Source organism: Agelaius phoeniceus, chromosome 14 (genome assembly GCF_051311805.1).
Source record: "Agelaius phoeniceus isolate bAgePho1 chromosome 14, bAgePho1.hap1, whole genome shotgun sequence".
Classification (NCBI taxonomy): domain Eukaryota; kingdom Metazoa; phylum Chordata; class Aves; order Passeriformes; family Icteridae; genus Agelaius; species Agelaius phoeniceus.
This window is the reverse complement of record NC_135278.1, coordinates 9,101,180-9,118,753: the sequence shown is the minus strand read 5'-3', so window position 1 is coordinate 9,118,753 and position 17,574 is coordinate 9,101,180. Positions and strand designations below refer to the sequence as shown.

Genomic DNA, 17,574 nt, shown 5'->3' with positions numbered 1-17,574 from the left:
GATATCCAAGTTCAGTTTAATTCATTACCCACAGTATAGATGATACTTCAGGATATCTTAACAAAATACCCATCTTCCATGTGCTAATCCAAGCCAGGGACAGTCTTCACATTCACTGGGCTCGAAGAAAGTAGCCAGAGCTAGGGACTGTTAGTAGAAGCTCTGATCTGCTTTCCCTTCACACAGGAGCATGACAAATGGAACACAGGATGTGAAAAAGCAGACAGCTGGAGTTTGGCAATTTCTCACTGTTCCTTCTTTGAACAAGGTTCCTGCACATGGTTTTTCTGTGAGTGAGTTCAGTGGGGCAGAGGGCCTTTCTGGAACTCACTCTCTTTTGTTTCCCTGCATCTTCCTTGGAAGCAGAACCTGCTGATACTTAAAAATTTTTAAGGGCAAATAATGTCTTTTTTAAGAAGGAGGCCAAAATCCCACCTGTGCAGGTAGGGAGAGCATTCCAGAGACCTACTAACAAGGCTGAAGCAGTCAATAACTCCTAGGTTTATTTGGGTAGCTATTCCTCCTTGCCATGATTTCTGAAATATGTTAACATCTCCCACAGATGACAGGCTTTACAGAAATGCTCCCTTTATTTTGTTTGTAATCTTTTCAATTCTTTTCTCAAAGGATGTTGAGAATCTAATCCAGTTCATATGAGGTTGTTTTTACAACACGACAGAACAGTCTTGGACAAGCTTTACACTAGCTGAAAAGTTTAGCACAATAGTCTTACACATGGGACAGATCCAGATAATCTGTCAGATGTTTACAGAGGTTACTAAATAGAATTAAGCACACTCTTGACTCAGGATATTTGAAATAAAACAGATTCTCCAAGTGATGTGTTATGTTCTTTATGATGCACTATAACCTGTACAGCTTTAGGAAAATGTACCCCAAGTGTGGCTGTGGCCTGATTCCACTAAATACAGGATTAGAAGGAGGAAGAATGTTAGAAGGTTTAGGACATTCTTTTCTGAACCACATCTGAAAATAGAAGGAAAATGCCCAATTTAGGTGAATGTGACAGCTTTGCTTGAAGTCTACTTACGTTTTACTTGTTCTAGTTTACTTCCATCTATGAAAAGGAGACAGAGCACACCAAAAAAGATAAAATGAAAATCCTCCAATATCCACTTTCTTTCCATCTTTATCATCAACAGGAAAAGAAAGAGCCTCCAAGAAGAGAATGTTGAGCTGTTGGGAAAAAATACTAAATTAATTAAAGTAAAATCCTGTAAGATACTCAATTATTTCATCCAGCACACAGAATTCTTAAACTACCAGAACAAAAAAAAAAAATATATCTTATCATGCATCTTCCTTTCATGGAAACAGCTTTGTCTTCAGATAATTTAATTTTTGGAAAAAGGGACACATTCCTATTCATGAAAGCTGAAAACTGGATATTCCTTCTAAAAATGTCCTTATTTTATTTCAAAGCAATCTGTCAAGGAAGCAATCTAAATTCCCAAAAGTTCTCTTTCCCAGGAAACTAGTTTGGGCTATGTTCTTGCAGAGCATCACTTTCAGAAGTATCTTTGGTGTCAATTGCAACATGTTTGCTTCATCCTAAAGTCAGCCTTGGTGTCCCTGGAGTAGAGATCCTGTGGAAATCCCTGTTCAGGGTGAGCCACTGGCCCTGCTGCAGCAGTGGGAGTTCTCCTGACCACATCTAATAGGCTTCCAGCACTATTCAGCTCTCCCCTTCGCCCCTCTCCCCACCACTATTGTTCTGGTACTGTGTAGAATTAATTTTTCTAGAGTTAACCCTTCTGCTGCCTTGATAGCTGAGAGCAGAGTGGGGGAATGACTTGGCATCTTCATTCCTGTAGATCTTTAATGTCAAAATCCTGCATGTGGGGCAAAGCTTAATTTATTCTTCTCTGTGTGGTGCAGAGCTGGTATTGTACTTGCTGCATGGGCCATTCTGTTTATCTTTTTCTGGGGTTTAACAAGTGAATTATTTTACAGAAATAATTAACTAATTAACTAAAGGGTTTTTTTTTTAAATACAGCCAACTTAAGATTCTACTATTTTGCTGCTCCAATGCTTTTAAGCATTCACTGCAAAAATGTTATCTTCCAAGAGTGCACTTGTCCATAACTTACAATGTTGGAAAGATTTGGGTGTGATTTTAAAAGCCTTGATATGGGTTCACTATTAGTTTTACAGAAGCTTAAAAACCCCAAAAAGAGTCACTAATGGAAAAATGAAAAAAACTGTTTACTGTTTTGTAAACTAATATGGCCTCTTCAGATTTCATGTAAATAACAGAACTCTATATAAATATGTTCAAACTTACAGATATCAAAGCAAATATAATAATTTATATAGGCATAAGTAAAGTGGTGGATAACTTAAAGAAACTAAACAGTAAGTTAAGAAGCCATTAAAATGAAGATCTTCCTGTTAAGACTGTTGAGACCTAGGATACTGTAACAAAGGGTATGTAATCTGATTTTATCAGCAGCTTCATTACCTTCACTGTTCAGGAATTCTCTGTATTCCCAAACCACAACCACAATGGACATCTTCCTTAACTAACTAAACCTGTGCCACTACTCTGTACTCAGTAAGCTCATTCAAAACAATGCAAATTGCCTCTGAAAATGTTTAAAGAAACTCCTTCTTTAAAGCAAGTCCCTATTCAGTAACAAAACATAACTTTCCATTTATTTTGCAAGTTGAGAATAATGTTTCAATTTCAGAAGAAGAGTTTAAGTAATTTTTCCCTTTCCAGTATTCAAATCACATAGGACATTTCTGAAGCCAAACATCCTTTTAAAAACCTGTTTAACATTAAAACCTCATAATTTAGTCCCAGGACATCATGCATGCATTCAGAACAACAGTAGCACATCACTGGGACTAGCAGAAATGTGAATGTTTAAATATTTCAGCCTTCTTAGGGATTGCTTAAGCAAACAATAATTATAAATGGCACACAATTATCCTTTGTGCAGCGCCTTATCTGTTAGCTAGGTTGGTTAGTTGGAATAGAAAGGCTCAGAAATCCACCCATTTTAAATGTCAGGTCTTGAAAAAGGAAGAACATTACAAAACTTGGACTGCTTGTTTTTAGAAATGCTGTACAGTAATGTGAGATGGAGGAGTTAATAACAGAAATGGGATGGAGACTTTTGATGTTGTTCTTAATTCTCTTTAATTTCTGTATTGTTGTTACTCCAAATATAAACACATACTTTTCACTATTAGGACACTCCCTTTATTTCCCCAAAGGGCAATGTCCTAAAAATATTCCTGGATTTAAAAAATCTCAGTTAGTATTAACCTGTTAATTATTGGTGTATTTTCTACATTGTAGAAACAATTAAAGTCATCCACACCTTACTTAGTGTGGACGACTTTAATTACTTAGTGAAATAAAGCAGAAGGGGCTCTGTTTAACGCCTCGCCCTACAAAAAGCCCGGCTTGGTAACTACAAGAGGCGGTGTCCGGCCTCGCCACGTTTTACAATTAGTGAAAAAAACCCGCAAAATCCAAAAATGGCAGTGCCGGGGCCAGCTGGCAGGGGCTGCGGCGGTGCAGCGGCGGGGACAGCTCAGCCCCGACGGCCGCGCTCCCCTCCATCACCCGCAGCGCGAGCCCTGTCCCTCCGCTCCTCCCGAGCCTTTATCCCTGCGGCGCGTCCGCCCGCTGCCGTCGGGAGGTGGCCGTGGGCGGGCGGCTCCCCCGCGGGCTCCGGCTCTGCCGCGGGCTCCGGCTCCCGCTGCTTTGACGGAGCAGCCACCCCTTGGGAGTCAGCCCGGGGAGCGCCCGCCGCCCCGCCCGGGGCCGGGAGGGGAGCTCGGCTCGGGGCTGCCCCTGCCCGGGGCCGGGCCAGGTGCCGCCGCTGCCCCGAGGGGGCGACGGGACATGGACCGGCGGAACGGGACAGACGGAACGCCCGGAAGGCGTCGAGTCCGTGCCGCGGCCTCGGGAGTAGCTCCGGCAGCGGGACCGCGCCTTCCCGGGGCCTCGTCTCGGACAGCAAAGCTCACAAACCTGGGGCAGGGCTGGAGGCCGCTCCGCTCCGCTCCGCTCGGACACCGCCGCGAACAGCGCTCGGGCTGGGGCGACCGCGCGGCTCCGCGGGTACGGGGGGGTCCGGCCAGGCGGCTCCGCTGCTCACTCACGTTGCCATAATCTTCTCACGCGGCTTTTAGGTGTCCCCTTCGACTGGGTAATGGGGGGGCAAGCAGGGACGGACGGGGTCCTGTCGCCGCCGCCGCCAGCCCTCGACCCCCGAGTGATGGACGGGAGCGGGGAGGGAGGGATCCGCTACGCCCGAGCTGCGGGGTGGGTGCTCCGGAAGGTCCCGGGCTGGGGCACCTGCCACCGCCTGCCGCCCCGGCGAGGAGCGCAGCGAGGCCCCGCGGCCGGAGGATGCTCGGCGGCGGGTCCTGCCCCGCAGCCCCGCCGGCAGCGAGCGGCGGCGGGAGGCGGGGTGAGCAGGTCCGCCTCCGCCCCGGCCCCCTCCTCGCCCGCGCCCCGCGCCCGCCGCCCGGCACAGCGGCGTGGCTGACACGGCTGGGGTGGAGCCGCTCCGCCATGGGGGGCCGCGGACAGGGGGGCGACACCGGACGCGGGGCTCGGAGCCCGCCCGCCCTTCGGGCTGCCCTCCCGCCCGCGGAGCAGCCGCGGCCCGCGGGACCCGCGCCCGGCGGTGGGGCCGTGCTCCGGTGCCTTCCAACGACCTGCGGGTTGGGTGACCGTGGCCACTTTTCCTCCACGGGAACACAGCCCCACGGGTGGCTTTCGTGGAGAGCGGACTCCACACCGAGACGGCTCTTTAATGGGCTTCTCCTAGTCGGGGTGCCCCCCGAAGCAGACCTGACGGAGTTAGCATCCACTGGGAACTGCCAGACACCTTCTGCTGATACCTTCTGGTCTGATTTATTGTGTTAGAAGGTTTCAAGGTCACATTGAGATTCTGGTGGAACTAAATTAAACCCATGACTCATTATATGCTTGGTCAAACATTCTTTTTCTGTCTTCTTGTAGCCCCTGTAACTAATAAGAAGAGATCAGTGAACTCTTGACAAATGATCTGAGAAAAAGGGTGAGGTATGAAAAGACATCATGTGGAGAAACAAATTACAACCTATTTCCCCTAGTTTGGGACCAGGGTGTTTGGGAAGCACTGCTGGGAGGTCGTACACCTCTCAGGCTTAGTAGATATTTTCAGAAGGCTGAAAATTGAGCAGAACTTTCGTTTCTTCCATTGTACCTTAGCTGGACAAAACACTGAAGGTACACTGTATGGTAAAACCTTATACTAGCATGAGGAAAGATAGATTACTTGCTAAGGCTTTTGTAGTGTGACTTTATGAGTAACCAAGGCCGTGTGTCAGTCAAATGCAACTCTATAACTACTAATATTAAATAATGAAAAGAGAAAGTTCTGGAGCTAAGCATTTTGAAAACATTGCTCCATGCTTACTTCTGTGTCATTCTGCCACTCTTGTCTTGCTGTGCACAGGCAGTAATCCATGTTCCTGAGGAAAACCCACTGCTTAAAGCTCTTAGTTCCCAATGTGATGCCTATGGCTGCAGACTGATAGTATAGGGACAGCCACTATGTATGAAACAGGGATGGGCAAACAGAAAAAGAAATGGTAACTCTGAATCAGAAGTATGATTGTAACTTGCACATGAAATCAGAGAACCTGCTGTGTGCAAGCTCCAGTCCCACACAGGGGTATCCATGCTCATGGAGAAGAGTTAAGCACATGTGTGTGCTTCTAAATTGTGGGGCTGTAGGAATGTTTCTCCTTTAGGTGTTGTGCTGGGTTAGACCATACAGGCTCAGCCTGTGAGATAAATTGCCTCTGAATAACACAGACACTCAGCTGTGTGACTGAACTGACCCTACTGCAAATCTTGGTGAATAGAAATCCACAGGTCATTGTAGACAGGTTTAACAGTTTGGGTTGATAGCAGCTACATGACTTTAGTAAATGCAGCTTTGGGCCTGGGCAGAGCTCAGTTTTACTGCAGAGACATCCTCCAGAACTATTCACCCAACTCTGTCAGTGTTTTCTGTGTATTTTTTCTCCAGGTATTTTCTTCTCTGTGCTGATACAAAGTCCAGTGTGTGTAAAGACAACAGTAATTGTTGCAGTACTCTTTATGCCTAGTCAGTGTAGTGGTAATGAGAAGCAAAATATTTTCTATAGACTGTGTGACCTGAATTCTTTTGCAGAGGGATTCTTTGAAAATAAATTCCTTATTTGGCCTGAAGAGTGCTTTGGGAAAGTTGCTATAGATGCCAGCACTTTCTATTGCATTCTGTAAGACTGTTTCAGAAAACGCTGCTGTCTGATGGCCTCTGGAGATACTAATTCAGGTGCAAGACCTTTGCTGAACATAAAGATATTTGAACTGGAGTTCTTTATCCATTCTGGCAGATTTAGGTTGTAGAGAACTGGCTGAAAGAACCTTTCTCTCAAGTGAGGTTTTGAGACTCACCGAACTGGCAACTTGGTGGAAACCCAGACTTCCAAGGGCAGGCTGCTCTAGTCTGACTCCCAGTCCTGGTCCTGCTGCTCAAGCTCTTCATCAGTTGCTGGGACGTCCCTGAGGACTTTTGACTGAAGATGCAGTCTGGCATCTCTCTTGGTCACATACAATGGCTGCATCTGTTTCCTGTCCTTCATCTTCCCATGGCACAGCGCTGCAGCAAGGGTTGTGCTTGTTAGGCCACAGGAGAATGTGGCACATGCTGGACATTGTGCATGAACAGAATGTTCACAGGTGGCCTCTTGGTGAGTGACTCTTCTGGGCTGGCAAGGTTTCCAGTGCCCCTGGATCCTGGGAGTGCTTCACCTATGCCCAGGCTGTTCCTTTTCTCCCAGCTCCGGCCAAGTCTCACCAAGAAGGACAAGCACAAGCACTACTCCTTGTGTGTCACCACAGCCCGTTATGCTTTGCCTTGTCTCACATCTAACACAGCCCCATGGCAGGGCTGACACAGCACTGACAATTTAGCAAGCCCCTTGCTCTGTGCTCTTGCTCAGCACTGAGCTCTTACTGCAGCTTGTGGAGTTCAGGGCTGCTGCACACGTGTGACACACAGAGCTCTGGAGAAGCATCACATCCACAGTTGTTACCCTTCATGCTGCCAAGCAGAACTCACTGCTTGAATATGCTCTGCATTCTGGTGTCCAGGCAGGAAAGAATTGCTCCTGATAGTGAGCAATAAAGATTGAAGGATGCCCTAAGTTTTTATAAGCACAGAGATTTATCCATGCAATTCTCATTAACGATAATGGAAATTAAGCAGATAAATAATGTGACACTGCCAGTAGAAGTCCAAGTCCCTGTGCTGTGCCTCACAGTGACTGAGCAGCATAAGGGTACCCTGCTATTATTTCTCAGTTCTTGTGAGGAGAAAAAAAAACAGGCTAAAAGATTCATGCCAATGCTAACATGTTTACACACCATGTGGAGTTTTCTTAATTGCAACAGACATGGAGCTCTGAGAGATATTAGACACATGACACAATATCCCTGTCTTTTTTTTTTCCTATTTATTTGTGGTCAAATTTTCACTCTAAAAATGTATGAAAGGAAATTCTTAGCGTAATGATGAGTGTCCTTTGATTTCTGCATTCCCATAAATTCAGTGAAGCCCTTTGGAAAATGTATCTTAAGATGCTAAAAATTATTCCCAGGGTTTTATAAAAATCTCTAAATTACTTTTTGTGGTTTGGATCAGCCCCCCCCAGTTATCATACTGGGAATACAATCTGGATGTTCACCAAGCAGGCTTCACAGATACTGTTCAACAAAAAGGGCTTCAGATGTGCATGATTTTGTGATTATGGCATAGGATGGTCATGAGCATTCTCCACCCTCCTGTTTTTTCTGTAGCATGGACTTCATCCACAGTGTGTTGTCAGTCCTCTAGCACTTGAAATTAATTTATTTATTTGCCAGTAAGACAGATGGATGTAGTGAGCCTGAGATTTCAATTCAGGCATTACGCAAAATGCCAAACTGCAGACTAATTCCTCATTACCTTGCTGTGGATATATTTAGATGGGACTGAAAGTTTTTCATTGTTCTGTCAAAAAATACAAATAAAATATATCTCTTTAAATCTAACTTCCAAATACACAAGTGTGAAGAGACTCACAAAACTTGCCAGCAGCAATGAAAATACAGGAGAAGGCAACAGTGTTTCATTCCATCGTAGAGTAAATGACACTTTGCTAGGTGGGGTGTTGAGAATCCCAATGTGTAGAATAAATATATACACTCAGAGGTGAGGCCCTCCTGAATTTTGCATGTGCTCATCCTTTCCTCAAAGTGTTCATCTGCAAATGTTTCTAATCTAATCTAATCTAATCTAATCTATTCTAATCTACCCCAGATATTTATAAGATACCTATTACCACCACTGTGTGTGTGCAGCTGTAACTATGATCCTATAATTCTCTCTCATATCTGTCATGTCAAAAAACTTCAAGACAATTTATAGATTTCTGTGGTACATTCATGAGATGCATGAATAGCAAGTTCAAATCTTCAGTTCAAACTTTCATCTATAATTCCTGTATGGGCAGTGTTTTGTGGGCAGGAAGCACAATTAGTGCTTCCAGAAAAGTGTAAATCCATAAATCAGGCTATTTTCAGCAATTGAAAAGCAACATCAGAGAATCTGTTTAAGTGATTATAGTGATTATTTCTGAGTTCTGGGATCAGCTTCACCTTCATTGTTTTTTCACTACCACACATTCTTGAAAACAGCAGAAGGTGGCACAGTTCACATAACAACAACATAAGTTCTTTCTTGCTGTTGCAATTGTTGACTAGAATCACACTTGGTAAAAAATTTTGTGAGTTTAAATGAATCTCAGTCATTTGCTCTCAGTCCTGCTCTGCAGAAAAAATGCTGGAACAAATCTTATGGATTAATCATACCATGATAAACATCCACTTGCTGAAGCATTTTCTTTGCAGCTGGCATCCACCAGATAAACCCAGTCAGTCCTGGCTCCCAATGCATGACAGGAAGGAGTCAAGGCAGGCTGAATGAGGCTCCAATTGCAATTCAAAAGTACTTTTATAAACTGTGATTAGTGCTGCTAATCTCACCTTGGTAAGCCAAAGACAATAATGAAGTTACTCAACACCTTGGGTATTATGTAATTATTTTGCTTAGAAATTTGCTGGTGTGAGAGTGCTTTTGAAACCCATTAGTAAAACTGAAGTTGCCAAATGATTGATCTCTTCTCTAGGGAGAGCAAAGTCAAATATGTGCCAGCATGGAGCCAGAGCCTGCCAGGGGCTGAGGACTTGAAAATCCCATTGCTACCAGTGAGAGCTGAGGACAAAGTCCTTGGTGTAACTGAGCTCAGTTGTAAAATGAACTAATGGCTGTGGAGCTGTCTTTCCCTCTAATAACAATATTGTGTACTTACAACAGACCCTAACATGTTGCACTAAACTGTGATGCCAGCCTGCTTGATTTGGACTGCAGGCTTAGGAAAATCCAAGCTGGGCTCTGCCTCAGTGTCTGACTGACCATGAGGACACTCACCAGCACTGAGTGAGGCCAGAGGGGAACACCACTCCTTTCTCTTGTCCAGTTCATAAAGCCAGTCTTAACTTTCCTTCATCAGAAGATGGTGGTCCTTTCACATGAACAAAATTGAAGAGAGATAGAAAAAATAGCTGAGCTGTGTCAAAAAGTCACAAGGACTGCTCAACAGAGGATGGGAACAGTGGAAATGTCCAAGAGGGTAAAGGTGAAATTAGAAATGGCTCTTTGAGAATAACCAGCTACAAAATAAAGTTTAAAGTGAGGAAAGGGAGGACTTCATTTCATCATTAAAAACATCAGTATAAAATACATGGAGAAAAACAAACAGTGAAGACACTGTTGCTAGTAGGCTGGCTTTTAAAGTATTAATGGAACGTCACAGAACAAGAGTTTCTTTTATTCTTTTCTATCCCAGCTCCCTGCTTTCAAGGTTCTTGTGTGAACATGCTGCAGTTTGCAAGGCTGTGAAATTATCAGACCTGGACCAGTGCCAGTACAAACCAATTTATTGGAGTCCAGCAATTAACTAAAACCTAGAAAGCTTGATTAATTGTGGCACTGCTCAGCAGGGAACATTGAGAAAAAAAATCATGACACTCCATGAGTTCTCTGTTCCATATACCAATTTACATTATATGTAAAGAAAAGTTTCTTCTTTGCAAATACCCTTACTTTATTATTTTGCATCATGTAGAAAGAATAATTACAATGCCATGTGAGAAAATGCTTGGCTCTCTGGATAATCATTTCATAGTAGGTGTTATCCTGTTACATTTTTTTTTTTTTTACTGAATTAATATCTCATTGTAACCCCAACAATAGGATATATTATTTTAAAACACTGTTTCATTAAGCTTCTCTCTGGAGGAACATATTGAGAATGCAGCACTGCTCTGTTCCCTTCTATTGCTTCAAATATGCATGTGTGCAAGAAAGATGAGGGTTTGATAGTTTTTCAGAATTATTTAGGATAGAAAAGAAGCAATCAAATAGTTGGGCTGAGAAGCAATTTAGTAGGGCAGAGTATGTTGACTGAAATGAAATCCTGGATTCTGAGGAGGCAGACATTATGAGAAGCAACTACAAAGTGTAATTTAGGTGTTAGCTGATTTTATTATGATAGTATTAACAAATAGTGTCCACATCATTGGTTCTATTTTAAGGCTTATCATAAAAGTCCATGCATAAGGCAGAATTAAAAAAATCTCATTCCTAGATGCCTTAGTGGCACATGAATCACCTTTAGTATAGATAACTGAGAAAAAAATAAATACTCCAGTGTAATGTATCACTGCAGCATATTGTAATGGGTAGTACAAAACACTGGATCTGATTAATCTCAGTTCTCCTTACATCAAAATAATCCAATGGTTAGTACTGGAAAAAAAGCTGTTTAAAGATAAAAACTAATGGTAATAGAATTGTCACCCCTGCCCAGTGACAAGGAAAGAAAGATACATGAAAATATTTTACCTTTTCAACATCATTTTGTATCCTAAAATGCATCCAACCGCGACACTGTCACATTCTCAGATTTAAAGAGTGCAATCCACAGACAGGGCTAAATCACATTAGGCAGCAGTGATAATAGAGCCTGGGCATGCAGAACATCCCAGCAAGCCTCTAGCTGGGGCTCTGGGGTGATTTGGGACATTCAATGAGGTAGGAAGGGCTGTCTCCTCCAATTTCACTGTATTTACTGGGGATTTAATGTATTTTTTTTAAGATATTTGCAGTGGAAATCAGTTTGTCGGAGGTCATCTAATTGAATCTACAGCCCTGGCAACCCGTCACAAAGGCTGCCAGGAGTGACCGAGTTGCTAGTGCTTAACTGTGAATACCCAGCAGGGGTCCTCCACAGGCCTGAATACAGTCAATTATGTTATTTTTCTAAATATTAGTGACTCAGCTGTCTCTGCTTGTGAAGAGTTGCCAGGGTCAGAGATACAATCAGGCAGATCCTCCCCCCTTCACTTCTAAGAGATGGGGAGAATCTTTTAAATATCACACCAAATAATCCTGAAGTGGAGGGAAGGGTTCTCACAGGCTGTGCTGCTTCTGCAGGGTGGATGCATAGGGTGTCCCAGGTTTGAGGGGTGCCAGGGACCAGGCAGGGCACTGTGGAAGTGCTTGGGGGAGCACTGCTGTATGCGAGAAGCTTCCCAGCTCTGTGATGTAAATAGAGATTTCACAGTTCAGCTCAACAGGCACTAAAACTGAGACGTTTCAAAAGACAGAGGTAATAGCAGCTTGTCTCACTCCTTTAACACTTTTTTGTTCTTTCTGTCTTCTCCTCTCCCTCCCACCTCTCATTGTGCTCCAAATACCTCTATGAAAGGAATGTTTCTATGTACTGTAACAATTCACTTTTCCGTTTTCCTTTGTAGACTCATCGGGGAGAGACACAAGAGTGGTGACTAAGGAGAGCATTCATGGTCTGGAGGGCTCTTCCCTGACACAGATGCCTCAGCAGCCACAATCCTTTGCCCTCTTTACAGAGCTCTGCAAATATTTTAGGGTTTTGATTGTAACTTCCTTAGTTTTTGCCAAAAAGGCTCTTTTCCAAAGCCCAGCCTTCTTGAGAAACAGTATCCCTATCCCTGTGGTCCATAGCCCAGCTCTTATCTGATCAACAGTTTTTGGCAGAAGGGAAAAATCCCTCTAGAGCATTTGGGTGCCCATACATCGTTTTGGCCCAAGTTTGAGGTAGTGCTTTGGAGTTGGCAAAGTTTCCTAATTTACTGCTGTTAAATTTTATCCAACTTTAGGAATATTATGCGGATGTGGCCAATTTCCAGCTATTCTGAATCCATTGCAAATACTTTGCCAGCATGTGTCCAAGTACAATCCAATTTTGATGATTTTAATGCCAATAAAATTTCCCTGTAAGTACCTTCAGGCCTGGCATCTGAACTACAGTGAGCAGGGGTTCAGCTGCTTGGAGCCCAAGTCCCAGGAGGTGACACCTTTATTCCTTTGGGTCCCTGTCTGTCCTAGAGGTGGAAAACCTAGACTGGGTCTCTAGTCACCACTGATGTTGCATCTCTGACTTGTTGAACATACATTATTTGCTGTGAGAGTGAAGATCTAGGCATTTCCTTGGAATGAGCAGAGAGTCTGGGGTCATAAGGTGTCTTCTCTTGCTATTTGACATCTGTACACTTCAAATTGGGGTTCTGGTGTTCCAGCTGTGTTAGAAATACAGTAGCTAGATAAAACTGCAGTGAAAGCAGAACTGAAGTTTCATATGTTTCAGTACTGCAGGGAACTTGACTTTGAAGAACTGGACATTATCAAAAGGGTGCCTTTGTAGCTTGTTCTTGCTATAAAAACAGGGAGGAAACCAAGCCACCTCTGTTACAGAGTTTCCCCTGGCTGGAGCTCCCCTAGGGAGAAAGAAAATAACCCAGCAAGGGAGAGGAGGTGGCTGTGTTTAGACAGCCTGTCCTGATCTGCATGTGCCTCTCAGGAGGAGGAGTGCCCTGGGAAGGTTTTGATGTCTGGGTAACTGCCAAGGCCACTGTCCCCCTCCTGTAGGAGCATATGGTTTGAGCAGCAGCTGTGGCACTCTGTGGCACTCTGAAGAAGAGATGGTTTCCTCCATGTTTTCACTTTTAATTCATTGCCTTCTCCCCAGATTGTTGTCATGATAGCAAATACATGGTGTTAAATTCTGTCCTCAGGCAGTAATGAGGACTCTATTGTGGAAAACTGGAATCTGGATGTCCTTAACATTACAAAGTTACGTGTGACCTGCTTTAGTCACAGAAATGATCGGGACAACAGCATCCTGTCTTGTGCTCCAGCTCATCCAAGGATTCATCATTGATGTAAATTGTGATGACCATTGTTACAACCAGCTGACAAACATGCATCAAAAAGAGAAATGAAGATATTTCTATCTTCTGTTTCAGCAAATACACCTTTCTTCTATTGACACTGTCATCCATAATTGTTAACAAGACTTCCTGGTTTTCTGATCAATGACATTCAATAACTTGAACTCTTGGCAGAATTATACCAATAACAAAAGTGACATATCAGTCAGTGTGTTCAGGCTTTGTGAGGGGAAAATTCTGTCCTGATTCTGTCCTCAAAGAGTTCCACCCTATTCCATGCATTCAGAGATACATTATACCACTGACTGGTCATGAGACATTCTGAAGGCCAAAGTCATGGCTAGAGGAAGCAGGCAGGAAAGCACCAGTTCAATTTACTTGGACTCATTAACATCAGCAATTACTCACTTTTGGGTTCTTCTGTGCCACAGTTTTTGACAACCTGACAGAACTGGTTTAAGGAATGTTTGACAATATCTGATTTAAGTACAAGAAAATTAATAATACAAGGGGATATGTTTTTACACTGACACAGAACAGGTTTAGATTCGATCTTAGGAAGAAATTCTTCCCTGTAAGGGGGATGAGGCCCTGACACAGCTTACCCAGAGCCACTGTGGATGCCCCATCCCTGGGAGTGTTCAAGGCCAGGTTGGATAGAGCTCTGAGCAACCTGGTTTACTAAAAGGTGTCCCTGCTCATGGCAGAGGAGTGGAACAAGATGATCTTTAGGGCCCTTTCCAACTCAAACCATTCTATGATTCTACAAAAATTACCATCTGACAGGACAGTGATGCAGTACAGAGCAGAACTGTTCTTGTTTTAGCATCCTTAACAATCCTTACACCTGAATGCAGAGGCAGGAGGAGGGAGAAGGGAACAGGACTTCCAGCAGCTCTTGGTTCTATATTGCTCTGCCCAAATGTAGGTGCTTCATCAGAGGCTCTGCTGACAAGAGCTCTGCTGACCAGACCTCAGCTCATCCAGTGATTTCATGGCTGGCACTGCTCTTATACTGCACTGTCTTATCGGATGCAACTTTAAAAGTTGTGGACTTTTCAGGTTATGCTTTTTAGAAGCAGTGAAATTGAGACACAGTGAGAGGAAATGCTTTGTGTGGAGGTACCCATCGGCTCTGAGCAGAATTACAGCAGACCTTGTCTCAAGTTTTGGCCTAGTGTGCTACCAGCTGAGTGATATTTCAATTAAAAAACATGCTCTTTCATGTATTTATGCATTGCTTTGGGTATTTCAGATCTCAGGAAGGCTCAAATCTCCCTCTTCCTCACTTAAGAAATCAGAGAACCACTTCTTCTTCTACCATGACCCTTTAAAAGAGAAAAGAAAAACAGTTGATAGTGAAAAAAGTAATACTCATACCAAAGCCCCCAAAAGCAGAGTAAAAGTCTTTTAAAAGCCAATCTTCTGCTTACTTTTTTTTTAACAGGCCATCTTCCAAACTTACACAAGGCTAACTATATTACAAGGCATGGATTAAAACAGAAAAGTTCTCTAAAGCAGACTGTTGGAGTTGTCTTTAAAATTAAAAGCAGAGTGTTTGTTTTCTTTAATATGGAGAGCAGCACCAATAAAAACACCAGGGAAAGGCCAGTATTACTAGATCACATGTCTGCTTTTATCTCACAGCAGAGTTATAGTAGAATGATTTTTGCTTAGAGACTTGAAAGCTGGACTGCATCCTTTCATGCTGAAATCATATCTCCTGCAAGGATTATTGGAGGATATAATGTTTCCTTCAGCTTCTTATTTTCTCCACTCCTGAACTTGGACTCCTGACCTCAACTTTTCTCTGGTTATGACCAAGCATTGGCCTTCAATTGAATAGCTGAGCTTTTTTACAATCAGATCAGCTTCTGCTCTTGTAATTTCAGACTCATTTTGTGACATTGATATTGTAGATCTTAACTAAAAGCCAAACATTTTATATCTTGGGTAATGACCATACAGGAACTGCCAGGTTTAGCTCCCATGTGTGTAACCATCCAAAGCATTCAATATGTGTGACTGGAGTCAGAGGAGTTGTGCACACTTTGCATGGGGGCCCCTGTTCCTCTTTGTGTCCCTTTTGCAGCACAGCTCTGCACCTGTGCTTTGCTCTGGGGGTCACAAAGAGTCGTCCATGAATGGCAGGTAATTCAAGGTTCATGGTAGCTGAGTCTGGACCCTCTCATTAGCTGAACAGCTAATCAGGCAGAAATCTGTGGGACTCTGCAGTTAATTACAGGGCAGGGTTAGAGGATGGGTACTAAAAATATCTATTTCTTGGCTATGCCACTGTTGCCTGCTAGAAGCAGTGGAGGCTAATTGCACTGGATTATCTGCACAGATAAGGTTAGATGTACTATTCAGAAGAATACATAATCTGGGAAGCCTTCTGTTCATGGGACTTGTGATTTCTTTTTTTTTAATTGTTCTTTATTAATGGGATATGATGTGCCTTGTGCTTTCTCTCACTAAAGAGAGAATGAAGATTGAAATTTGGTTGTACAGCTACATTATCAGCTTCAGTGTACAGCTCTTTATCTTGTAGCCAACAAATTTGAATGTCTTTAAATGTTTGAGACACCAAAAAAGGTATTGGAATGTGGTCTTGAAATCTTACAGCCCTGGGCTTGGTACAGTCATTTGTTATCACTCTAACAACTACTTAATGGACATTTCTTATTTCTGTTAGTGTGAAAATAAGGATAACCAGGAGCCTCTGCTATATTGTCCTGTAAAAACTTGGCCTTTTGTAAATAAGCCACAGCCTTACTGTATTTAAATTACTTTCTGGTGAGAGTGGGACTCTCTGAGTATTCTTCAGGAACACAGATTGAGAGAAGGTAATTTAGCAGAGTCTTTCAAGATGATTAAACTGTTTTCCAGAACACAAAATATACCTGGAGAAATGGGACTGCTAGTGAAGTTTTGCCCCTGAATATAGTAGACATTATCTTCACTCTGAGTGAAGTCAGTGGCAGAAGTGTCTCTGGTGTAAAAGGAATAGGAAGCAGTACCTATCAAAGAGAATGATGTTGCAGATTTTCCAATATTTGCATTGGCAACACAGATAAGGACAGTTTAGGAGATTTTCACAGGCACAAATTATGTCTTTGAAAAAAAAAATGTGCAAAAGTGGATGTGTTTTGCAAAGCTGTTTATGCCTTTTAATTGACACCATACTGTCAACCATTTATTTTAGATTAGCCATCCTCTTAGGCTTAGGAGCTCATAGGAGGAATTACCTTCACTAAATACATTTTGGTTTATTTTTCAGTGTACCATTTGTAGTGAAAGTACATTAAATGGGCCTGTAATTCACTGCATTGTGAGGAACTAACTTATTAAACAAACCTAACAGAGAGTGTAAAACACTTCAAGCACTAAACGGAGGCATTAACCATTGCTAATTAAAATTGAACTTGCAGATATGGCATTCTTTTTAGTAGAAATGTAGGGAACACTGTCCCTTAGTGGTGGTGAGGAAGTATTGCTTAGGAATAGCTGCACAACTACTTGTTCATCTTCCTGGGTACATTGTAGTGAATGTCTGTTGCTGGCAATTAATAGCAGCACAGGGCGTGCAAAGCCTTGGGTTATCTGCTGAGATTATGCATAAACTAATGGAGTCTGGAAAAAGAAGGCCAGCACTACTCAGAGGTTGTTTATTTCCAGAACAGGCTGAAAAGTACAAAACTTGATCCCAACATAATTTGTACCCCAGTGAGTGCCTCACTTTTACATCAGTGGTCCTGAGCTCACTCACGCTGTGACACCCTTATGTTGTAAGAAAATAACACCTTCACTTCCTAGCGTGGATGAAAAAAAGCTGATGTGCATTTGGGCAGGTATTTGTCACAGGCAGACAAAATTTTTCTTCTTGGCACTCGGGCTTCCTTACTGCCTTTGGGATAAAGCATTCCTGGGCTTCAGGCACTGCTCTGGAGTGTGTGTAGCCATGGTCCATGGATAGTCTGAGGATTCAGTCTCCAGAGCTGTGTAGTTTGCCTGCAAGAAACTCATTATCACTTGAAAATGAGGACTTGTCATTTTCTGCATTTATCTGTTCAGCTTAACAGATGTAATTGCCTTGTAAGGATAGTAAGACTACTTTCACACTTATCTGCATGGCTTCTTTCAGATTTTTAAAAAATCGTTCTATCAATACACTATTTTT

General features: G+C 43.0%; 1 protein-coding gene across 3 annotated transcripts in view; it reads right to left on the bottom strand.

Annotated features, from left to right (window-relative positions):
* Nucleotides 1-4,473, bottom strand: part of CHRDL1 (chordin like 1) — a 38,746-nt gene extending 34,273 nt beyond the window's left edge. For 2 of the 3 annotated variants that reach the window (XM_077186031.1, XM_077186032.1), the window contains exons 1-2: nucleotides 4,011-4,473; nucleotides 1,052-1,197 (exon numbers count right to left, since the gene is read on the bottom strand). In XM_077186031.1, the coding sequence (XP_077042146.1) occupies nucleotides 1,052-1,157 (106 nt within the window). In that variant the 5' untranslated portion in view covers nucleotides 1,158-1,197; nucleotides 4,011-4,473. The remainder of the gene's footprint in view (nucleotides 1-1,051; nucleotides 1,198-4,010) is intronic. The other variant, XM_077186030.1, reaches the window with a different exon arrangement.
* Nucleotides 4,474-17,574: the final 13,101 nt, after the last annotated feature.